This window comes from Actinia tenebrosa, unplaced genomic scaffold, assembly GCF_029948245.1.
Source record: "Actinia tenebrosa isolate PJP-AT-01 unplaced genomic scaffold, QUT_ActTen_1.0 PGA_scaffold3__52_contigs__length_22856419, whole genome shotgun sequence".
Lineage (NCBI taxonomy): Eukaryota > Metazoa > Cnidaria > Anthozoa > Actiniaria > Actiniidae > Actinia > Actinia tenebrosa.
The window spans coordinates 22,666,548-22,691,302 of NW_028292580.1; the positions used below are offsets into that span (position 1 = coordinate 22,666,548).

General features: G+C 39.3%; 1 protein-coding gene and 1 long non-coding RNA gene across 3 annotated transcripts; both read left to right on the forward strand.

Annotated features, from left to right (window-relative positions):
- Nucleotides 1-35: 35 nt before the first annotated feature.
- LOC148908914 (uncharacterized) lies at nucleotides 36-1,090 on the forward strand. 2 transcript variants are annotated; one of them, XR_016120621.1, is made up of 3 exons: nucleotides 36-351; nucleotides 435-633; nucleotides 722-1,090. It is a non-coding gene; the product is annotated as an uncharacterized LOC148908914 (long non-coding RNA). The 2 variants fall into 2 exon arrangements; XR_016120622.1 differs by lacking the exon at nucleotides 36-351 and having other exon boundaries at nucleotides 384-633.
- A 1,426-nt stretch (nucleotides 1,091-2,516) lies between these two features.
- On the forward strand, nucleotides 2,517-24,138 carry LOC116288759 (uncharacterized). The gene is made up of 24 exons (XM_089034784.1): nucleotides 2,517-2,839; nucleotides 3,689-3,715; nucleotides 5,555-5,707; nucleotides 6,083-6,119; nucleotides 6,823-6,949; nucleotides 7,905-8,042; nucleotides 8,566-8,738; nucleotides 9,507-9,681; nucleotides 10,571-10,768; nucleotides 11,585-11,815; nucleotides 12,612-12,650; nucleotides 13,072-13,245; nucleotides 15,284-15,433; nucleotides 15,632-15,850; nucleotides 16,023-16,262; nucleotides 16,972-17,174; nucleotides 17,509-17,702; nucleotides 19,117-19,295; nucleotides 19,964-20,125; nucleotides 20,554-20,693; nucleotides 21,147-21,289; nucleotides 21,656-21,753; nucleotides 22,402-22,561; nucleotides 22,872-24,138. The coding sequence occupies exons 1-24, from the start codon at nucleotides 2,791-2,793 to the stop codon at nucleotides 22,955-22,957; spliced, it is 3,495 nt and encodes a 1,164-aa protein (XP_088890910.1). The 5' UTR covers nucleotides 2,517-2,790; the 3' UTR covers nucleotides 22,958-24,138.
- Nucleotides 24,139-24,755: the final 617 nt, after the last annotated feature.

Below are 24,755 nucleotides of genomic sequence, written 5' to 3' on the forward strand. Positions count from 1 at the left end.
AAAAATATTTAAAAAAAACATTACGACCAGTGCACGTGTGCACGTGTCTATGTATGCAAATTTTTAGGGGTCTTTTCACTTTTCTTAATCCTGCGAGAAAGGCGTGATGGACAACAACAAGCAAAGAAAACCAAGGAAAAACTACACTCAAGTCGAAGATACTCTTCTTCTTCAAGCTGTGCAAACATGTGGAAGAGAGTGGAAAAGTGTTTTGAGTTTTATGAGAAGGCATGTTGAGGTTTTGGGAGAAGCAGGTGATCAGTATTTGGCTGAAGGAAATTCCAACAAAGTGTTGCAGGAGCGATTAAGGAAGAGAGCTAATAAACTGCTTAACAACGCTCTTCCTTCAAGGTAAGGATGCTGTTGACCAAAGAAGAAAGGACTCTCAATAACGGTATTATATGGAGTGCGATGATTCTTTTATTTCCTGGTAGGAATGCCAGTGAAGCAAGCACGTCAAATAAAATAATTGAAGAAGAATACTCGTCCGCATCTACTGAAGAAGTCGAAGATATTTGCAGAGCTATCAATGACCGCGAAACAAGGTATGTGTTAGATGCAGAAAAGAACGAACCCTGCTGACATCCTTACACGAATCAAGAAAACAAGAGAAAGCGAGAGGATGGAAGACAGGTAATTTATAAGCAGACAGAATTACTTTGAACGTTTCTCATACTTATTTGATAATAAAACCTCGTTTATTTTGCTATTATCCTTTCAGGAAAAGACCTCTCAAGGAAAGCTCAAAGTCAAGTAAAAAGCTGAAGTCATCTAGGAACTCCCAGGTCACCAGAGAGAAAAAACTGGACAGCTTACTCGAAGCAATCCCCGCCGTTCTTGATGCGGCCCAAAATGCTGCACGAGAGCACCAGAAAGCATTAAGAAGCTGGAGGGCAGTTCATGGTCTTGACGTGACAAATTCGTCGTCAGATGGAGACTAGCAATTTATAGGCTTTATGAGTTCTGTTCACGTTATTAATGAATAGACATTAAGCATCACGTTTTTTCTTACCGCAGAGCCTGGCCGGCATAAGCACGTTTTTGTTCTTTCCCTGTAATTTAACTAGTACCTTTTAAAAACCTTCTCAGCAACGACAAAGGTTATTTCATTATTTATATATTGCTTCTTGAAAAGCTTTTCAACTTCTTTTTTCCTTTTTTTTTTTCGTTTGCGTAGCACAAATGTTTGTCGAAAACACGAGATCCTTACTGAATCTCTCAAATATCTTGTTTTGTTCTGAATTTCAACGCATTGGTTATGTGCACAGCCTTTTCCAATGTATAAGAACTAATAGAGAACTTGAATAAAATCCTGTTTTTCCCCGCAGAGGAGGGGGTACAGAGTTGGGAAGCAAGTGTTTACAGGCAGTGAACAATGTCAGTAGGCATCCACATATCAACTATATGTTAGCGATACGTACGTGTCCATGCAGAAGGAAAACTTCTCGAAAATAATAACCGTCGTGGTATTCTACATCATATGCTAGCATTCTTAGTCCTTTTATAAATTTAAGGGCGAGCATTTACATTAGTATATTATGAACGCAACTTTTTTATATACCTGCGTTTCAACGGGACGAGATCTTATTCTCGAGCAGACTGCTCGTCAGTTAAGCTAATAAAACAGGTAGTGTTAACGATATTATTGTGCAATACCTTAAGTTAAATAAAACAGGTCTACTGAAAGCTGTTTCATTATTTTATTGAATTTTCTGGTCATAACGATGATTCTAGCCTTATTCCGCTGGTTTATGCTAATTCCGCTAGTATATGCCTATTCCGCTCATATGCCGCTAAATCGGAAATGTCTATTTCAACTTCACATTCTGCCCATTCTTTCATCAGTTTGAATGCTGAAATAACATAGCCGTTTTCCATTAGCCATACTCTCTTACTTTGCCTTGGTACGCTAGACACATCTGGACATGGAAGGAGAATAATATCTCTCATAAATGGTCCTGATATTGCCTTTTTAGCGGGCCCTCTGTAAAACTTTCCTCGACCTGATTGACGTGACGAGTTTCCACTAAATAACCGTCTCTGAAATCTTGGAGGTTCTCTAGGTGTACTCTGCTGTGTAGTACTAGTACTTGAACTTTGGTTTCCTCCAAGTAAGGAAGAAAGTTCTGAAGCTTTTCCTAAAATTTCCTCCACAATCTTCTTACCATTATCAGCAGCCATTTAAGTCTTGGAAGGCTATTTCCATATGGCGCATGCGCAGAGTAAACTAGCCTTTTGGCGGGAAAAATTCTCGTACCCAGATCTCCAAGGTAAGATCACGTGATTCTCGTTCCTCAGTCGTAATTCTCGTTCCTCAGTCGTAATTCTCGTTCCTCGGTCGTGATTCTCGTTCCTCAATCGTGACTCTCAATCATCAATCGTGATTCTCAATCATCAGTCTTCTTTCTTAATCCTAGCAATCCGTCATTCTCAATCATCAGTCGATTTCTCAACAGGCAGTTGCAAACTCAATCACTTTTGAATGGTATGGCTTGCCATATAGGCAGTTGCAAACTCAATCACTTTTGAATGGTATGGCTTGCCATATAGAACAAATCAAAATGAAAGGATAACAGTGAAACAAATAACGAATGACTGACAAACCTTGACCAAATATGGCGTCACGCTGTAACGGAAACATCACATGTCCAGAGACGCCTATGAAACATTCTAACCCCCCGGGTAGCGTTACACAAGGTCTTTCGTTTGACAAGTAGGGGTTGTGGTCCTCGAATAATACAGAAAAAAAACTCAAATTACAAATCACATTTAACGAGAAACCACGACAAAATGAAGCCTGGGATACTCACTTGGACCTATCTACTTACAATATTAACAGGTTTGGAGAATGATTTTTATTCAAATATCGAATTAATGTTGATTAAATTTTGAGTTGTGAACATGATTGTAATTTGTAATAGTACAGAATGTCAAAGTTCATTAGACTTTTCAATCCTTTCTCGAACTCATTTGAAGCTAATTTCGATTATTTTTGAGTCTTTTATATCTATTCTGTCTTATTTCTCTATATTAACTCTTGTGATTCGAAAACAACTTAGGATTTTATAGTTAATTCTCTGTTGTGAACTCAAAGATTATAATACCGGAAATTATATAAATAAGAAGGTACAGCTGTACTGTTATTTTATATTGTCTATGAATAGAACTCTAAGAAGCACATTTACGTAACTATTTATCATAATCTAGCTAAAAAACTACGTAAAATACTCCTTAAGAGACAAATTCGTATAGCATATCTGTATAGTAGTAAACCGAATATATAATTGTAACAATTATTTATTTAAGTAATGTTTAATAAACGAGCAGGAGTGTTTTATCGGGTATAAAACACGAGGCGCAGCCGAGTGGTTTTAGACCCGATAAAACACGATCTGCGAGATTATTGAACGGCTTAGAAAACTTATGATGTTTGTTCTCATTGTGTACCGATTTTTTTACGAAATGAACCAAGTTTGATAGAGAAAATCCAAGTTAAAGTTTATGCAAATGAAGACGAATCTTTATCCGATTTAAAATCACCTTCATGGTCATGATTTCTATTGTGTTTTCTTCATGAATTATTAATGAGTTTTCTAAGTTAATATAGCTAAAATGCTGAATTTTCTAGGGCTACTGAAATGCTGTGACGTATATTCCCTTATATTCATTTTCTTTTTTTTTTATTTAGTTCTGATTGTCTCACCTCTTGAAAGTGGTAAGTTTGAGCCTATAAATAATATCAAAATCTAAGCCAAATGAAATATATCTTTTAGAGCTTTTGTTTTCTATATATTTTCTAGCATCACATGTGAGTTGAGTTTGTTAGGTCTCTCCCTTAACTTGATTCGAGGGTATTTTTCAGGTTCTCTGGTTTTTCTCCCTCCACAATACCCTATAGCATACTAAATTCTATTTGACCTAAAAGTAATTTAGCCATGCCCTGACTTACATCAGCCCAGAGGTTGCTTCAGGGTTCAATCTGTGAGTTACCAATGCCCTGACTTAGATCAGCCCAGAGGTTGTTTCAGGGTTCAATCTGTGAGTTAGCCATGCCCTAACTTAGATCAGCCCAGAGGTTGTTTCAGGATTCAATCTGTGAGTTAGCCATGCCCTAACTTAGATCAGCCCAGAGATTGTTTCAGGATTCAATCTGTGAGTTAGCCATGCCCTAACTTAGATCAGCCCAGAGGTTGTTTCAGGGTTCTATCTGTAAGTTAGCCATGCCCTGACTTAGATCAGCCCTGAGGTTGTTTCAGGGTTCGATCTGTGAGTTAGCCATGCCCTGACTTAGATCAGCCCAGAGGTTGTTTCAGGGTTGATATGTGGGTAATCAGCAGTGTGCCCTGAAACAGTCTGATCAGCCCAGAGGTTGTTTCAGGGTTCTATCTGTGAGTTAGCCATGCCCTGACTTAGATCAGCCCAGAGGTTGTTTCAGGGTTTGATCTCTGAGTTAGCCGTGACCTGACTTAGATCAGCCCAGAGGTTGTTTCAGGGTTTGATCTGTGAGTTAGCCGTGACCTGACTTAGATCAGCCCAGAGGTTGTTTCAGAGTTGATATGTGGGTAATCAGCAGTGCGCCCTGAAACAGTCTGATCAGCTCAGAGGTTGTTTCAGGTTTTGATCTGTGAGTTAGCCATGCCCTGACTTAATTAGATCAGTCCAGATGTTTTTTGATTTGAATGCCAAAGATCTTTATCATGAGCTGAAACGTTACCTTTTTACAAATATCACAGTGCTGAAGTTTCTGTTTCTTGAGTTCATTGTGAATATATAACTATGCTTGGTTTGGGGGGATGTATATATGTATATTCATTATATACACATGAGTATTTTACTGGGAAATACGCCACTCATATTTTTCGTACAAACTACATCCGGGACCTGAGTAACATATTTCCCATATCTTCACTAGTGAGGATATTGATGATGTCACTTGCGCTGTTTTCCGGGACCTGTTTTGATTAACTTGCGTAGTTTTTCTTTGTGGATGTGTCTATATAGTAAAAAGAAAAATTACATGTTGGCTTGAAGTTATGAAGCTTATCTTCTCTTCTCGTGTTGAAAAATATTTCATCCCTCGAAGATAAACTTCATATCTTCGCTCCACCGTGTGATATCCTCTATTTATTATATAATTACCAATGAAATATCTATTTTTCTCTATTTCGAAAAATTGATATCTTCACACGTGAAAATAACATGTTATTTTCACGTGTGAAGATAACACCATTGCGATAACTATTCAAAAATACACGGAAAGAATTGCCTGGAAAAGCCAAAACATACTTCATTGATAATTATATAATAAACAGAATATTACATGGGCGCTTGGAGATACGAAATTTATCTTCTCGTGTTGAAAATCTCTCACTCGTTCGCTGCGCTCACTTTTGAGAGATCTTTTCAACACTCGAAGATAGATTTCGTATCTCCGCGCGCCCATGTAATATCCTCTATATAGGAGCTAGATCATATCAGCTCTCACTCTGTCATTTAATGATAATATATTTTATTATATTTCAAGTTTATATACTTTTCCTCGTTGTGTTTGTAGACAGTGCACCATCTGATTGCTGTTTGAAGATTCCAAGTAAATGTCATTTCCTGTGCGGGGTCGGGAGTGTAGGCTTTTGGTCACTAACCAAATGGAAGTGTAAGATGAATTACTATCCGACAGTTGTGAAATGCAAGTTCATAAGTGGAATAGGTAATATATATTTTACTACATGATATACATATATCATAAAAAGAAATGCACAACTCAATGAAAAGTGGCTTTGATTATATCCATATAGAAAGGGTGCTATCTAAATCATAAATGTGTAGTTCTCATATTTTATTCATACCCCCCTCCCCCCCCCCCCCCCAGGAAATTTTGGAATTTCCAAGGGGTGGGGGGGTCAGAGAAGGAACTAACTAAGAGTTTGTATGGAAGAAAATTGGAATTTCTTGGGGTGAGGAGGGTCTCAAAAAATTTCCTCAGGGGGGGGAGGGGTCAGGACAGTATGGATAATTTCTGGAACTACACAATTATTATCTATTATTATCCTATTCATTTATTTTACTTTTATTCTCTTAACAGACTATGTCAAAGTGTTTGGCAGGAGTCTGACACAGAAGTAAGTTGTTCTTGAAGTAAATTTTAATATACACATATGAAAATTATATTACGCTTTGGCTGTTGTATCATAGCATGAGACAATCACAGTGACCTTGGAGCTAGCGGGGACTACAGTCCCACCAATAATTTTGAAGCTATTTTTGATTTTTTCACTTATTTCCTATTTGATATGAAATTCAGTATTTGAAAGAAATTTCTAAATTATTACCTCCCCCTGCCATCCAAAATATTAACAAAATATTAACTCTGCGGTCCCTGAATCAAAACAGAGCCATATGCTCCAGCAAGGGAATTGCTCAAAGATTGAATTGGACTGTGTTAGTTTATTTATTTAATATTGAAGAAATAGAAAACGCGCGCCCAGGCTGTGTGCTGTCATAAAGCACGCAGGGGTTGGCATAACACGAGAGAAGTGTTAGGAGAAGCACTATGCATAGCGGAATGCTTCTGGACACTTCTCGAGTGTTCTGCCAATCTCCAAGTGCTTTATGACTGCACACAGCACAGCAAGCAAGTTTTTTATTTCTTTTATGAAATACGAAATACAATATAGATAGGAATGATGCAACGGAAAGTGTGCTGCACGTGCAATGTGCTCTCATAAAGCACAAGCTCCAAACCAATCAGAATGCGACATTCCTAACAGTTATTTTATAATTGTTAATAATCCTCAAAATTTTTAATTAATTTGTTTTCCAAAGCATTAAGAATGGTTTTGACAAGCTGTCGACAGAAATCAAGAAAAAGTTGGTAGATGCAAAAGAGTTTGCCAAAGCTACAGTCAATGAACTAATGCAGGTCCCACAGGATGTTCTCTGCAGTCTTAAGGTAATGATTGATGACTGGATGATTAAGAATGATAATGATGGTGATGATGGTGATGATGATGATGGTGATGGTGATGATGATGATGATGATGGTGATGATGATGATGGTGATGATGATGATTGATGATGATGGTGATGATGAAGATTGATGGTGATGATGATGGTGATGATGATGGTGATGATGATGATGGTGATGATGATGATGATAATCTACCAGTTTTGTCTGTAATAACAGAGCGGGACAATCACGAACGGAACCTCAGATCCATGCTAGGTGAAAGCCCAAGATCGAATTGGAATTTTAGAAGTTGATTTTTGCGGAGGGAGGAAAACCGGAGAACCTGGAGAAAAAACCCTCAAAGCACAGGAGAGAACCAACAAACAACTCTACTCACATACTACACAGGAGAGAACCAACAAACAACTCTACTCACATACTACACGGGAGAGAACCAACAACCAACTCTACTCACATACTACACAGGAGAGAACCAACAAACAACTCTACTCACATACTACACAGGAGAGAACCAACAAACAACTCTACTCACATACGAAACCGAGCATGGCGGGGCTCGAACTTGGGTTCGAGAAGGAACTGGTGAGATTTTTCGCATTGGTGACAGGCGGCGCATTAGCAGCACACGCCACCCGTGCTTCCCATAATGATGGTGGTGATGTTGCCTGATGATGGTGATGACGATGATGATAGTGATAATGATGATGGTGATGATGGTTATGATAAACATGGTGATGATGATGATGGTGGTGATGCAGATGGTGATGATTATGGTGATGATGGTTATGATGAAGATCGATGGTGATGATGATAATGATGATTGATGATGGTAATGGTTGATGGAGTGGTGATAGTGAGGATCATGATGATTGTAATGCAATTACAACGATGATCATTATCTTTCAATGTTTGTTTATTTTATTGTATTTCATTCCAGGATTCCATCTCTGGTATGACGTCCAAGCAATTCAGGGGTCTAGTGAATCGATTCACCAAATTCACTGCACAGAATCTCAAGAAACTTCTCTCCAGTATCAACCCACAAGCATTTTTTGACAGTATTGATGAACTAATGGTAAGCTGGCAAAAAAAACATCTATACATTCCTCTCCCCACCCCCCTTGTCTAAGACATAGAACTAAACACAGACAGACAGACAGACAGCCAGACAGCCAGCCAGCCAGATAGACAGGCAGACAGATGTCTAATACTCCAGTTTTGAGTTCTCTTTGCTCAGCCTTAGTCTTGGTTGTGTGTTATAATATTCAGTTATTCAACCAAAACCCGTAGCATTTTAATCAACTCGTATTGTTCCGTAGCACGTACATTCCTTACTATACAATGGACCTTAATAAGAGAAAAGAACACATTTGTACACAGTCTAGGCTAAGACTGAGCAAAGGCAAACTCGAAATGAGAGTATTGACTAACGGACCCAACTGATCAACCAACTGACAAAAGCAAAGCAAAAAACCTGTCTGACTGACAAAATGTACTGCTTCCTTCGTTTGTTTGGTCGTTTTGTAACATTTTCCCCTCTCATTTCTCACAGTTTCATTCTCTTCTTCTTCTTTTTCACATATTTTTCATTATTCCAGGGCAAAGAGTGGGATGCTGAACAGCTTTCTGCTTTACTGAAAGCTGCGTTCAAGAAGTTTGGAGAGGACATAAGAACCTGGGGAAAAGAGGCGTTTGCTAGTTTGAAACAGTTGATTGCTGGGATAGACTCGGGGGAGCTGATGCAGATGACTTCTGAGGGCTTCGAGGAAACGTAAGGATATTGTCTGTCTGTCTGACTATGTGTCTGTCTGTCCATTTTTCTGTCGCTTCATCCTTGTGTCTATCTTCTTCCATGTGTCTATGTCACTGTCTACCTCACTGTCTCTAAGTCTATGTCTCTGTCTGTCCATCCCATGTCCATCTCTGTGCGTTTGTCTGTCTGTCTGTCCATGGGTTTTTCTGTCTGTCTGTCCATATGTTTGTATGTCTGTCTGTCCATGGGTTTGTCTGTCTGTCTGTCCATACGTTTGTCTGTCTGTCTGTCCATGGGTTTTTCTGTCTGTCTGTCCATATGTTTGTATGTCTGTCTGTCCATGGGTTTGTCTGTCTGTCTGTCCATACGTTTGTCTGTCTGTCTGTTCATTTGTTTGTTATCTCTGTCTCATGTGTCTGTCTCTCAGTCCATGTGTCTGTCTCTCTGTCCATGTGTTTGTATGTCTGTCTGACTATATGTCTCTCTGTCCATTTGTCTGTCGCTTCATCCGTGTGTCCATCTCCTTCCATGTGTCAACGTCACTGACTACCTTACTGTCTCTCCGTCTATGTGTCTGTCTGTCTGTCCATATGTTTATATGTCCCTGTCCATGTGTTTTTCTATCCATTTGTCTGTCTGTCTGTCCATGAGTTTGTCTGTCGGTCCATGTGCCTTTTTTTCCATTAGTTTGTCTTTCTGTCCATGTGCCTGTATGATTGTCCTGTAAGTCTGTGTTTTAACCTTTGCTGTCTGTGCTTTAATTTATTTGATAACCATTCAAAACAGAACCAACTTTCTTTGTACTGCCAAACTGAACGATGACCAGAAGCAGGCTCTCCTCGTTCCCGCCAAAGCCGTGTATGGTGACGTGTCGAACTGGGATGATGTTGTACTAACCAAGCTGTGTGGTGTGCTTCGTGCTCTGCCGGTAGAAGAAGTCCTTCAGTTGACTCAAAAAGTTGTGAGTACATGTAGAGTACATTTCATATTCATAGACAGACAGACAACTTTATTTACCTATGTAAAAAAAAATCAACTATTTAGAGTGCAAACAATATAACCGTGAAACTTTAGTAATACTAAATAGTACAATTTCATGTGAAATTCCATTGTTTTCTATTGTTTAATATCGCTTTTGTACTATTTAGTAAATAGTGCTTCACGGATTAATTGTTTGCACTCTAACAAAATTTACATCAGCTTTTTATGTGTCTGTCCTCTTATTGACGATAAATTTCGTCAGTACCGTGAATCCGCATACTACTCTGATAATGTGATGACGAAATTTATTGTCGATAATAGGACAGACACAATTCAAAAACTGATGTCAATTTAAAGTGTTTTGTAGGATGGAATCCCTTGTTTTATAACAAAAAAATGCTTCCTCAACCTTATAATTTTTTATATCAATTTGTTTTTTTACAATAGCAAAAAACATCAAGAGAAACGATGAAAACATTTAGTTTTTAGTGATCAAAACAACCAAAGAGAGCGCGGGAAAATCCTTTATTTTATTATTCACTTGACTCTGAAGATAACGTCCGCTCAGGTTGTCGAAACGTCAGTCCCATCAAACAGTCCTTCTCAAGACTACATCCACCCGGATGATCATAATACTTCGACAAAAAAAAACCCCTTGAAGCAAGATTGAGAATGAACAGCAAACTCTAGTCACATACGACACCAAGTCCAGGAATCAAACCTGGCGAGCACTCTCAACCATTTCAAAATGCAAAACTCTTGGTTTGGACGGTAAGATATGATACAAATGATCAGTAAAGAGGTGGAGATCTTTTTGTGAATTTGGAAAACAATGGATGGCCAAGTAAAATTTTTTTTTAATTTTCAAGGTTGCAACAGTGATTGACCGCATTGCTAGTGCAGCCGAGTTCAGCTACCCACAGGGGAGGGCACTGTTGGAGAAAGTCAAGAAAGAAATAGGCACAGACATATCGAAATGGTCAGCGGAGAACGTTAAGAAGGTTGGAAAGCTGCTGAAGGACTTGGATGTGCAAGACTTGAAGAAGTTGCTGAGCCAGCAGTTTAAGGTACTCACTTGTTGGAGCATGCGCAGAATTTGTTTCACTTCAGAAATGATGCCATGCTGTTCTGGACCATCGAAAGCACGCGTCCTTAGTATAAAATATATTCGTTATGTGAGATTTAACTGTCATTGGTGCTAAGTTCATGTACTGTTATTTAAATATGGCTTTCTGCCAATGAGAGGGGGTGTTATAAAATTACCAGGATATAACGGATGCTCCAATTCGTTATTAAATGCTCATACCATATTAAGGAAATGTGACTTTCATCCAGTGAGAGGGGGTGTTATAAAATAACCAGGATATAACGGATGCTCCCATTCGTTATTGAATGCTCATACCATATTAAGGAAATGTGACTTTCATCCAGTGAGAGGGGGTGTTATAAAATACACAGGATATAACGGATGCTCCCATTCGTTATTGAATGCTCATACCATATTAAGGAAATGTGACTTTCATCCAGTGAGAGGGGGTGTTATAAAATAACCAGGATATAACGGATGCTCCCATTCGTTATTGAATGCTCATACCATATTAAGGAAATGTGACTTTCATCCAGTGAGAGGGGGTGTTATAAAATAACCAGGATATAACGGATGCTCCCATTCGCTATTGAATGCTCATACCATATTAAGGAAATGTGACTTTCATCCAGTGAGAGGGGGTGTTATAAAATAACCAGGATATAACGGATGCCCCCATTCGTTATTGAATGCTCATTCCATGTTATGTAAATGTGACTTCCAGCCAATGAGAGGTGTTTTTATAAAATTACTAGGATAGAACGTACGCCCTAATTGGTCATTCTTATGTCTTCAGGACCTAGCTGATAAATTAGGTGATGTCGACTGGTCCCCAGGTCGTGCGCGGGAGTTAGCAAAGAAAGCAATCGAGGCTCTTGGGGAGCCTGGTAAGTGGTCAGCGGAAGATCTGAAGAAGTTGAAGAGCGTTGCTGGTGGGATGTTACCGTCTGAGCTAAAACAACTAGTCAACAAAGTGCTGAAGGATGCCCTTAAAACATTCAAAAAAGTCGAGCTAGAAATCGATCAGGTAACATTTATTTATAGATTATTACAAATTATCGTTAATAGACCTCTTAACCTTGGGCCTAATATTTTCTATTTCAGACCACGTGTCATTCTCTTGAGAATAAGATTCCTTTTTTGGGTTGTATCCATATTCATGTGTCTTCTCATATGCAACCGTTAAACAAAGAAATGATACTCTAGGGAATGACACGTGGTCTTGAGTATAAGATTCTTTGTTTGAGTTGTATCCGTATTCATGTGTCTTCTCATGTGCAACCATTAAACAAAGAAATGATACTCTAGGGAATGACACATGGTCTTGAGAATAAGATTCTTTGTTTGAGTTGTATCCATATTCATGTGTCTTCTCATGTACAACCGTTAAACAAAGAAATTATACTCTAGGGAATGACACGTGGTCTTGAGAATAAGATTCTTTGTTTGAGTTGTATCCATATTCATGTGTCTTCTCATGTGCAACCGTTAAACAAAGAAATGATACTCTAGGGAATGACATATGGTCTTGAGAATAAGATTCTTTGTTTGAGTTGTATCCATATTCATGTCTCTTCTCATGCACAACCATTAAACAAAGAAATGATACTCTAGGGAATGGCACGTGGTCTTGAGAATAAGATTCTTTGTTTGAGTTGTATTCATATTCATGTGTCTTCTCATGTGCAACCGTTAAACAAAGGAATGATACTCTAAGGAATGACACGTGGTCTGAATAGTAAAACATAATTCATTACGCCCAAAGTAAAGAGTTCTATAGTACTATTCATTAATATATTACCGCTACACCATCATATTTGCAGGCTCAAGAAGTTATAAACAAGTACAAGGCGGAAATAAAGGTAAGATGGTGTAAAGAACTACGCTTATATGCCACTTGAGACACAGAAAGAAGTTGAAAATTATTTAAAAACAAAGGAGGTATAATGGTCAAGGGCAGATCCAGGGGGTCCGAAACCCCTTTACAACTTGTCGTTTTCCCTTTGTTTTAATATAGGATATATTATCCTTTAGCTTTGTCACAATTAGGTTTAGGTGTCCCCAATTAGTTAATAAAGTATTGATTATTCTATATTATTTTACCCACCCATCTATCATCCATCTATCCATCTCACTCTCATTTTCCTTTCCATTGTCCCTCCATTATTTATCTATCAGCCATGCTCTGAATTTCACTGATATTTACTTCTTCGTCCCCTCCCCTCCCCCCCACTTCTTTCACCGCCACACGTGAAAAACTCAAAAATCGATTTTGTCTTTCAGAATCAGCTGCAGAACGTAGATGGAGATGACTTGATTTCCCTGGCAAAAGCTCTGGATGGATTCCTTGCTTCAGACATTGGTCAGATGACACAAGTAGCCGTGTTTATTGCCTTTCCTGAACTAAAAGTGGCTAAAGAGATCGCTATGCCAATACGGAGAGAGCTTATTAAGATGGTAAGTGATATTGGCAAAGACCTTGTGGTAGTGATGTGTTTGTTGATGATGATTACTTGATGACAAATATAGATTTTCATGACTCTGATGATTGTGGTACCTGAGTTAGAAGGCACTCATGGACTTCGAAGGAATTTAATTAGTTCATCGAAAATTGCATGATGATGGTGATGGTTATGATAATGATGATAACGCTGAAGGGGGGTGATAGTGGTGATGATGATGATGATGATGATGATGATGATGATGGTGATGATGATGATGGTGATGGTTTTTATGGTAATGATGATAACGCTGAAGGGGGGTGATAGTGATGATGATGATGATGATGATGGTGATGATAATGATGATGATGATGGTGATGATGATGATGGTGATGGTTTTCATGGTAATGATGATAACGCTGAAGGGGGGTGATAGTGGTGATGATAATGATGGTGATGATGACGATGATGATGATGATGATGATGGTGATGATAATGGTTATGATAATAAGGATAACGCTGAAGGGGGGGTGATAGTGGTGGTGATAATGATGATGATGATGGTGATGATAATGGTTATGATAATAAGGATAACGCTGAAGGGGGGTGATAGTGGTGATGATGATGGTGATGATGATGATGATGATGATGGTGATGGTTTTCATGGTAATGATGATAACGCTGAAGGGGGGTGATAGTGGTGATCATAATGATGATGATGGTGATGATGACGATGATGATGATGATGATGATAAGGGTGATGATAATGGTTATGATAATAAGGATAACTCTGAAGGGGGGTGATAGTGGTGATGATAATGATGATGATGATGGTGATGATAATGGTTATGATAATAAGGATAACGCTGAAGGGGGGAGATAGTGGTGATGATGGTGATGATGATGGTGATGATGATGATGATGGTGATGATGATGATAATGATGGTGATGATGATGGTTATGATGATGATGATAACGCTGAAGGGGGGTGATAGTGGTGATGATAATGATGGTGATGATGACGATGATGATGATGATGATGATAATGGTTATGATAATAAGGATAACGCTGAAGGGGGGTGATAGTGGTGATGATGATGATGATGATGATGATGATGATGATGATGATGGTGATGATGATGATGATGATAATGATGGTGATGATGATGGTTATGATGATGATGATAAGGCTGAAGGGGGGTGATAGTGGTGATGATAATGATGGTGACGATGATGATGATGATGATGATAAGGGTGATGATAATGGTTATGATAATAAGGATAACGCTGAAGGGGGGTGATAGTGGTGGTGATAATGATGATGATGATGGTGATGATAATGGTTATGATAATAAGGGTAACGCTGAAGGGGGGAGATAGTGGTGATGATGATGATGATGATGATGATGGTGATGATGATGATGATGGTGATGGTTTTCATGGTAATGATGATAACGCTGAAGGGGGGTGATAGTGGTGATCATAATGATGATGATGGTGATGATGACGATGATGACGATGATGATGATGATAAGGGTGATGATAATGGTTATGATAATAAGGATAACGCTGAAGGGAAGTGATAGTGGTGATGATAATGATGATCATGATGGTGATGATAATGGTTATGATAATAAGGATAACGCTGAAGGGGGGTGATAGTGGTGATGATGGTGATGATGATGATGATGGTGATGATGATGATAATGATGGTGATGATAATGGTTCTGATGATGATGATAACGCTGAAGGGGGGTGATAGTGGTGATGATAATGATGGTGATGATGGTGATGATGATGATGGTGGTGATGATGTGATGGTGATGATGGTGGTGATGATGGTGATGATAATAATAATGATTGCAATAAAGGAGATAAAGATATTGATGATACTAATGATTTTGGTGATGATGTTGATGATGATGGCAATGGTGATAGTTATGATGATGTAGGTGTGAGAAAACCTTTTTTTTTTTGAAAAGACGATGTCACGCAATAACTGTTCAACTAGTTGTGCCATCTCCTAATTTCTTTTGTATCCCATGTTCTGAAAGGCCGAGAAAGATGCCTCTGGGAAGAGTAAACTCGATAGTCTTCACGCAGTAGCTGTTGGTCTCAGCAGATCAGAACTGGATGATGAGTCTATGGAGTCTGTTGTCAACAACTTGGATCAACTTGGTGCCATACCATGGGATAAAACTCAGGTAACCACCCATAATCTCCACTCATCGCGTGTTGACTTCCTTTCTCTAGTTCCACTCTCCTTATTTCTCCCTTTTCCCTTCCTGTTTTCCATTCCTCTTATTTTGTTCTCCCATTCTCTCTTTCCTAGCTTTCTTCTTTTAAAGAAAATTAAAATCCACTAAGCGAACACTAATTCCAGAGATTGTTGTCCTATACAGGTCATCGAACTTGCCAAGAAAGTACGAGACAAATGGGGTAACATCAACGAGACCGATAGCTCTGAATCAGACACACCCAACTGGGGCTTCATTAACTTGAAGAAACTAGGCCGCGTTGCCCTGGGCATTGCTAAGGAAGAGCTTAGGGACCTCCCCATCCGGGGTATTGAAGATGCCATTGACGTATTAGGACAACAAAAGGAATGGGACCGAGGACAGGTATGACACAGAAAGCCCAAGTTTTCCAACTCTAAAATTTTCCTATTGCCATCTTTATGGTTAAAGATAAATTCCTTACCAGGCTCTCTCGATATTTTTTTCGGAGTGATCCTGGGTACAAATCATTTGCGCATGCCTAGACTCATAGTATTCTCTCTCCACAATTCCCTAGGTGGCTAACGTCCTAAAACGTCTGCGAGAGTACTGGGAGATGGAAGAGCTTAGTTTCTCTAACTTCACCGAACTGGACATCAATTCTCTGGGATCGTTTGTCCAAGGCTTGACAGACCAGGAGCTCAAGAACCTTCCACAACGAGTTCTGCTGATCGCTGTACGACGGCTTGGAGAGGAAACAGGGATCCCACAAGACAAACTTAAGGCTAGGGCATTTATGGCGGTGGAATTCTTCAAGGTATCTCGTGCAGTTGTATTCTTTCGCATACCAATAATGCCTCGTTTGAGATTCAAATATAAAATGAAACCGTAAAAAAAAAAAAAAAAAAAAAAAAAAAAAAGCACAAAAAGAAGCTTTGTTGATTCCCTCCTGTGTAGTATGTGAGTAGAGTTGTTTGTTAGTTCTCTCCTGTGTAGTATTTGAGTAGAGTTGTTTGTTAGTTCTCTCCTGTGTAGTATGTGAGTAGAGTTGTTTGTTGGTTCTCTCCTGTGTAGTATGTGAGTAGAGTTGTTGGTTGGTTCTCTCCTGTGTAGTATGTGAGTAGAGTTGTTTGTTGGTTCTCTCCTGTGTAGTATGTGAGTAGAGTTGTTTGTTGGTTCTCTCCTGTGCTTCGAGGGTTTTTCCTCCGGGTTCTCCGGTTTTCCTCCCTCCTCAAAAATCAACTTCTAAATTCTAATTCGATCTACCGGCTGCCTTATCAATTAGTTCGCAATACCTGTTAGGTATTAAGCCGTCCACCCAGGGGTGGTAAATGCATTAGATTTTGGGAGAGTGTTTTGATTGGTTACCCCCAAGGCGCAAAGTATTATGGGGCATGCGAAAATAGAGAATAGATCCAAACGTTGTCAAAGCGAGATACACCATCATTTTTTCACCTTGAACCCGTCCAAACCTGTCCAAATCTCTCCAAACCTGCAATTCCTGTTTTTCGTTTCTGATATCCTAGAACCAATCAGGAATCGATATACTGAACTCCACCCACATCCGGGACATGGGAAACCTGGTAGCAGGGATGAGTCGAGGTGCACTCAGCAAGATATCCCAAGATGCATTTGTAAAAAACCTCTACACCATAGCGAGGTCCAAGGGGTTTGATGAGCTGAAAGTCAGAGAGCTGGCAAAACTGGCCAAAAAACACTTTGTGCAGAGGTATGTGTATTATCAAAACATTCCCGCGAGCATTATTTCTTTGTTCATCAGTAATGTTTTCAATCTCAGACCACATGTCATTCCCTTGAGTATTATTTCTTTCTTCATCAGTAATGTTTTCAATCTCAGACCACATGTCATTCCCTCGAGTATTATTTCTTTCTTCATCAGTGATGTTTTCCCATCTCAGACCACATGTCATTCCCTTGAGTATTATTTCTTTATTCATCAGTAATGTTTTCCATCTCAAACCACGTCATTCCCTTGAGTATTATTTCTTTCTTCACGAGGCTGCAGTCATGTAACTCTGTGGTATAAATCTTAAATCGTATAGTGACGTAGGCAAGTGGACGGGCAAGCAGTGGCGTGACCTCGGCCCTGCTATCGTAGGACTGACACCAAGTGATCTACGTCGCATCAGTAAAGAAGCGCTAGAGGAGGTCATGGACGAGATGAATAAACTGGAGTTCAGCAAGGCTCAAGCCCAGGCTCTTGTTAGCGCGGCCAAGGAAGCCTACGGAAAGAGTGGTAACTATTCAAAAATTGTTTTTGCATTGAGTCTTGCCTTGCGGCCATCTTGGATTCAAAATGAAGCTCACCACGCATGACTGAGAATTCAAGATGGCGGTCATGGCATGCGCAAGACTGCATTATTGTTGATTTTACTTAGTAGGTTTATACTAAAACAGTTAGTCCTTTCGCTTTCGAATTCATAAACTTCGACACTCAGCCTTATGGGCTATAGAGGCTTTACACCATCACGTGATGGCAGCCATGACAGGACGCAGGAACAATTGAATCTGGTCTAATCTGATTTACATGAGAAAGAATTCAGTTTCCCAGGGGAGAAAGACTCGTACTATTGTTGTGCCTCCTGTCATGGCTGCAATCACGTGATGGTGCAAGGCCTCTATTCTTGGTTTTCACCTACGTCATCATGAATTTCAAAAGCGTAAATTCGCATTATAATGAAATAAAAGTTTCATAATCTTGTAAAGCGTTCCAAACTACATATACTGGCCAAATTTTAAGGCTGTAAAGCATTTCGTTGCGGAACTATAGGCGAGTAAACATGACGCAATTTTTGGTTAAAATGTATGGAGCGGCCATCTTGGTGTTCCAGGTAGGTACACCATCATGGCGGACGAAATTCCAAAGGCTTAAAATAATGGAATATTTAATATGTTTGACTATTTTTCACTTAAATATACTTTAAATAGATATTTTAAACGTGTCTAAGGGAAAATCTTTCAACTAAAGTAAATTATTTTAATATTTTCATCGCTATTTAGAAAGACGTGACGGTATTGCGTGACACAAACTCAACCTTCATAACTCGGGAACCAAACATCGAAATGACTCGAGATTTTTTCTTGTGTCTTATAACACTGACTTCTAAAACATACTTGAGAAATGTCTTTATACAATCTATAGTTTAGATTTTGATGTTTTGATGACGTCATGTGAAAACCGGCAATAAACTCTTAGACCATTCGGACTACGGGACTAATTATCATAATAATTATTTCTTTAAGAAAATAGACTTCTTTATCTTGGGCGTTGTGTTTTCCCATTTCAAACCACGTGCCTTTCTCTTGAGAATAAGATTCTTTGTTTGAGTTGAATCCATATTCATGTGTCTTCTCATGTGCAACCGTTAAACAAAGAAATGAAACTCTAGGGAATGACACATGGTCTTGAGAATAAGATTCTTTGTTTGAGTTGTATCCATATTCATGTGTCTTCTCATGTGCAACTGTTAAACAAAGAAATGATACTCTAGGGAATGAAACGTGATCTGAACGAGAAATTTACGCCCAAGGTAAAGTGTTTGCTAGAAATTGTGTAACATTGGTGAGAAGAATGAGATTAATATTTTAAAATCGTGAAATTGTGGAAAAAAAGGAAGAAAGTTTCATTGACCGACTCTCGTTATCAACAGATTTTCGTGAGTGGACTGGTGACCAGCTCCGACAGCTCGGTTCCTTAGCAAGGGGCCTGGATATAGATGATATTTTGAGCACCAGTAAAGACGCGTTTGAGGATGCCGTGGGAGTCTGGGGCAAGCAGCTTAACATTGATCGAGACAACCTCAAAGCCATGGCAGCGATGGCCAAACGGGTGAATGAATATTTTTTTACAGTTTGACGCGCCAAAGTATTTTCTTTCTAGTTGACCAATCAGATAGCGAGGGGGAACACAGGTAGCCCAAGCGCAGAATTTGTGATGAAGAAAAATGAAAACACTTTTTCATTTGCATCAGTGAGTGCGAAAGGAGATATTGAGGTTAGCCCTATTAGAATTTGCTCTTAAGCGAAGCTGATTCTGTGCAGCAATTCACCTTTTCGGCGCTAGCCGTCACGGAATATAAATTGTTTTAGATTGTGTTACTGTCACCAAAAAGTTCGGACATCGTTCTCGGATTTCCGTACAAATGTACTGACTTTAAATGAACTATTTACTTGGTTTGTTTAGTTAGTTCTCTAAATACAAGTAAAATATCATTTTTCTAACTTGATTGAAGCTTTTCTTATTGCTGTTAAGAGAGCTAACTAAAGAAATCTGTACCTAAATTTTCTCTTTAAACTCAGTGAATTTGTATGGAAATCCGAGAACGATGTCCGAACTTTTTGGTGACACAATCAAGGCTAGCGCCGAAAAGGTGAATCATAAAAAACAACGGTATTTAACGAATGAGAAAAGGGACTATTGGGCTCTGTACTACGCTATCCACTTTTGTTAAACCGCATAAAACATCTGTTTAAAATATTGCGATTCTCTTTGTTTAGCACCTAGTTGGTAGCGATGTTTCAAAAATCACGGCCATGCATTTGAAGAGACTGGGAAGAGTTGTACTGGGGTTCGAGAGTTCTGATCTGGAGAGGCTGAACATTGATAGTGCTGACGTCATTGCTGCTCTTGGGAAGTGGAAGGGATGGACAAATGAACAGGTGAAGTAAATTGTTCCTTCAAAACATGATTATTATCGATACTATAATGGGATTAACAGTGAATTCCACAGAGTGGTTCTTCTTCCGCTGGATTCCAATTGGAATTTACTGGAATTAGACGTTGATTTTTGAGGAGGGAGGAGAACCCGGAAAACCCTCGAAGCACAGGAGAGAACCAACAAACAACTCTACTCACATACAACACCGAGCTCGTCTGCACTCAAACCTGGGTCGCATTGGTGAGAGGCGAGCGCTGTCACCGCTACGCCAACCCATGCTTCCCATATACTCTGGAAAAATATACTCTGGCGCTTCACTGCTTTACATATGAATATTTAACACAAAATAGAAGCTAAATCTGAGCAACAGAGATTTCGGAATTAACTGGAATATTTTAACGTCAATTTTTCTTGATAATGATTTTCTAGCTGGAGGCTTTGAAGCCAAAGATCAAGAAGTTCCTCGCTGATAACAGTGGTAATATTGACTATTTGTACATGAGTTTGGGAGAACTTGGTAAGGCGCTAAGTAAAGTTGATATATCACAGATACCCTCCAAGTCTTTCAAGTAAGTATCGTATCATTTAGTATGGTTGATGGGTTAGATATAGTACAAGTGATTTATTAACCTGTTATAGAATTAAAATTAATGTGGATGTGAGGTAGGGAGGGAGGGATGAACGAACGAACGAACGAACGAACGAACGAACGAACGAACGAACGAACGAACGAACGAACGAACGAACGAACGAACGAACGAACGAACGAACGAACGAACGAACGAACGAACGAACGAACGAACGAATGAATGGATGGATGGATGGATGGATGGATGGATGGATGGATGGATGGATGGATGGATGGATGGATGAATGAATAAATGGATGGATGAACAGACGGACGGACGGAGTGAAGGAAGGAAAAAAAAAGAAAAAGAAAAAGAAAACGTAAGAGAAAGAGGAGTACAGAAAAGAAGAAAGCGAAGCACACCAACTCACATTCTCTCTCCCCAACATTATAGTTTAGCGGTGAAACAACTGGGGGAACTGGAAGGCTGGGACGACGAACAACTGAAAGGACTGATGGACAAAGCAAAAATGAGCTGGACAAAAGGAGCTGAAGAATGGGACAAGGCACGTGTTAGTGAACTGGGATACATACAAAGTAAGTGACATCATGAACAACCTCTAGAACCTTGTCTAATCTATCTGAATTACACTTATTTTTATGATAGCCCAATCCAAAAAAATGCTTGGCTTGTCAAATTTCTAATGGTCAGAGTTTTGGGCTTTGGCGGGGTGCTCATTGTTATAGACCCCTTGCACTGATTCCCGAGAGGAATTGTTCTGGGGAACAAAACAATGGATTTTTTTTGCATCTGATGCAAGGCTAACCCTGAGCAAATGAGTCTGCAATCAAGGAACACAACAGTATTGTATGAAATCGAAAATGGCCTATCTTTATGAGTGGCGGCCATATTTGGTCTAATAATGAAAATAGGTCTAATTAAAATCGTATTGTTTTCTTTAGAGAGCCTGTCTACCGGAGATATTCCGAAACTCGATCCTAAAGTCGTTGATGCAATTAAACCGGAGGTGCTTGGTTCAATGAGTCTTAAACAACTTAAGGTATAGAAATGTTATAATGTTTTTTTTATAAGAGACCTAACCAACTCTACTCACATGTGATGCTCGAGTCACAGAAAGTAAGAGTTAATTACCGAGAACGGAGGCAATAAGCCATATACATCTCGAGGGCCGCAGGCTTATTGCCTCGCTTATTGCCGACGTTCGAGGTAATTAAGTATTTTATTTATCAATTGAGAAGGTTTTCTATCAAATGTTGCTCATTATAAATGCGAACGGTCTATATATAGTTATTAACCGGGTTAATAACTAACTATATATTGACCTTGCATTTATAATGAGGGTTATAACAAAAAAAAAACACAAAAAAAAACCGTGTCAATTGAGAAATAATAGAAAACCGAGACCCCAGAAGCGAGAGGCGAGTTCACTATTGCTGCGTCACCCATTATCAGTTACCCAATAGGCCCTGCAGTTACGTGTCTGTACTGAAGAACGGTTACGTGTCTGTACTGAAGAACGGTTACGTGTCTGTACTGAAGAACGGTATTATTATTGCAAGCTCACCGTTCGTCTCGCTTCGATGCAAAGGAACGGCTACCTTTCAAGATGGCGCAGGGAACCGTGAAGGGGTCTATTGGATTTGTATACGTATGACTGACTAAGTGTACGTTCTTCGTTTTTTTATAGTCTTTCACGGCAGAACAGTACCGAGCCATGGAGACGTCCCAAGTTCAAGCTATAAGTAGGTCTAAGTTCAGCATGTTAACCGCTGATCAGAAAGCTGCGATCGAGGGCGTCAAAAGTGATGACCCTATTGAAGAAGATCCTTGGGGACCAGATTGTGCAGGTTTGTGGATTGTGGGATACCTGTGTTGTTAGAGAAACCATTTTAGCACTCGTTCACATAGTGCAAAAGGACCTTTGGGTGTTATAAAAACTATAGAATGAATCTATTAAATTATTCGCCGAAGGCGAAGTAAACATCGGGGAATATTTACCGAGACGCGGGTCTTCAAGCGGCGAGGTAAATATTCTCCGATATTCACTGAGGCTAAAGCAAAAAATTGTTTTAGTATAAATACACAGGTGATTCTTTCAAAAGAAAAAGACCCCTGTGTTGAGAACCGTGGCTTGACAAGTCTATTCTTGTTTTACAGGTACTTGCTCCGGGGCTTCTCACGTGACTGTTAGCCTTCTGAGCATGCTGGGAATATTTGTTGCTGCTGTCTACATCAGTCACTAATGACGTCACCCCTAATGACGTAAGACCTTAGAACATGGATATGACGTAATTCGTCTTTATGATAGTGTATCATAATTATTAGGAATCACTGCATATATGATTTTTAGAAGTTTTTTGCATTGGCTCAATTCCTGCGTGTAGATTGCTAGCTCATTAGCTGAATCGCAAGTTTTTATGATAGAATTCTCTCTGGTTGACATCACATTGTGGTCAGTATTTCATCCTCACTGCATACTTATTACCGAGTCACGGGAATTAAGATATGGAAGGTGACCGCGACTGCTGGCAATGAGCATGCGAAAAGAATGCGATGCGTCGTCAACCGCCACCAGGGGAGGTGGGTGGGGTGAATCTTCTACTCTCTCCTTTGGCAGCTTCCGACGGAATGATTCAAGGATCTGGGTGTGGCGCTTATATATGGAGGGGTCGCAAAGCATTACACCTGCACTGCGCAAACTCCAATGTCCATATATGGGGGGTTGCTAAATTCCTACGTGACACGCTTATTATGTATGCAGTGAAAATAGTGTTTGACCACCATTTGGAGCAGATAATGAGATTCAAAGACTTTTATCAGCTGATTAAAACCCAGCAATAGTTCCCTCCACAGTTCCCTGCGCCATCTTGAAAGGTAATGATAGAGACCTTTTTTAACACCTTGGACAACTATTCACAGGTCCCTATCATTGCAAGCTCACCGTTCGTCTCGCTTCGATGCAAAGGCACGGCTACCTTTCAAGATGGCGCAGGGAACTGTGAAGGGGACTATTCTTAGTCTGAGGTTCTGGTTGACAGCACATGGTGGTCAGTGTTTGACCACCATTTGGAGCAGATAATGAGATTCAAAGACTTTATCAACTGATTGAAACCCAACAATTCTTTCTGGTTAACAACACATGGTGGTCAGTGTTTGACCATCATTTGCAGCAGATAATGAGATTCAAAGACTTTTATCAGCTGATTGAAAGCCAGCAATATCTAACAATTATTCGCCGTACAATTATTCGCTGCTGATCGTTTTTGATCTTTGCCTCTTATAACCACATAGAATACATTCTCATCGTTCTTAGTATCCTATTTATTATAATTATTTTATTTTGAATGAACAAGATTTATTAAGAATATATATTTTAGTAAAAAAACACCGAACTAGGAAGTGACAATAAACTAGAATTACAAAACTATGACTGAAATTTTAATATCTTTTTCCTCAGGATGTTTTTTCAGAGCTGTGCGCGAACTCACTCAATTCCTAGACATTAGATTAAAAGATTAACATTTCAACGGTAAAAAAAAAAAAAAAGAAAAGAAAGAAAGAAAGAAAGAAAGAAAAATGGACGTCTTTGCCTGGGCGCAATGTTTTCTCATTTCAGACCGCGTGTCATGTATCATTTCTTTAACGGTTACATATGAGAAGACACATGAATATGAATACAACTCAAACAAAGAATCTTATTCTCAAGACCATGTGTCATTCCCTAGAGTATTATTTCTTTGTTTAACGGTTGTACATGAGAAGACACATGAATATGAATACAACTCAAACAAAGAATCTTATTCTCAAGACCACGTGTCATTCCCTAGAGTATCATTTCTTTGTTTAACGGTTACGTTTGAGAAGACACATGAATATGGATACAACTCAAACAAAGAATCTTATTCTCAAGAGAATGACACGTGGTCTGGAATGGGAAAACGATGCACCCAAGGTAATTAAAGATGTCATTGATTCTTATTCGTACGATTTCAAAATGGTCCCCATTCTCGACTTTCACATCCCCATAATGCCTTGCGTCTT

Excerpts from the sequence above, each read along its gene's own strand:
- LOC116288759 (XM_089034784.1), top strand. The coding sequence starts at position 2,791 with ATGAAGCCTGGGATACTCACTTGGACCTATCTACTTACAATATTAACA. Across the intron at positions 5,708-6,082 it reads CAAGTTCATAAGTGGAATAG|ACTATGTCAAAGTGTTTGGC; the intron begins GTAATATATATT and ends TTCTCTTAACAG. Across the intron at positions 22,562-22,871 it reads TTGGGGACCAGATTGTGCAG|GTACTTGCTCCGGGGCTTCT; the intron begins GTTTGTGGATTG and ends CTTGTTTTACAG.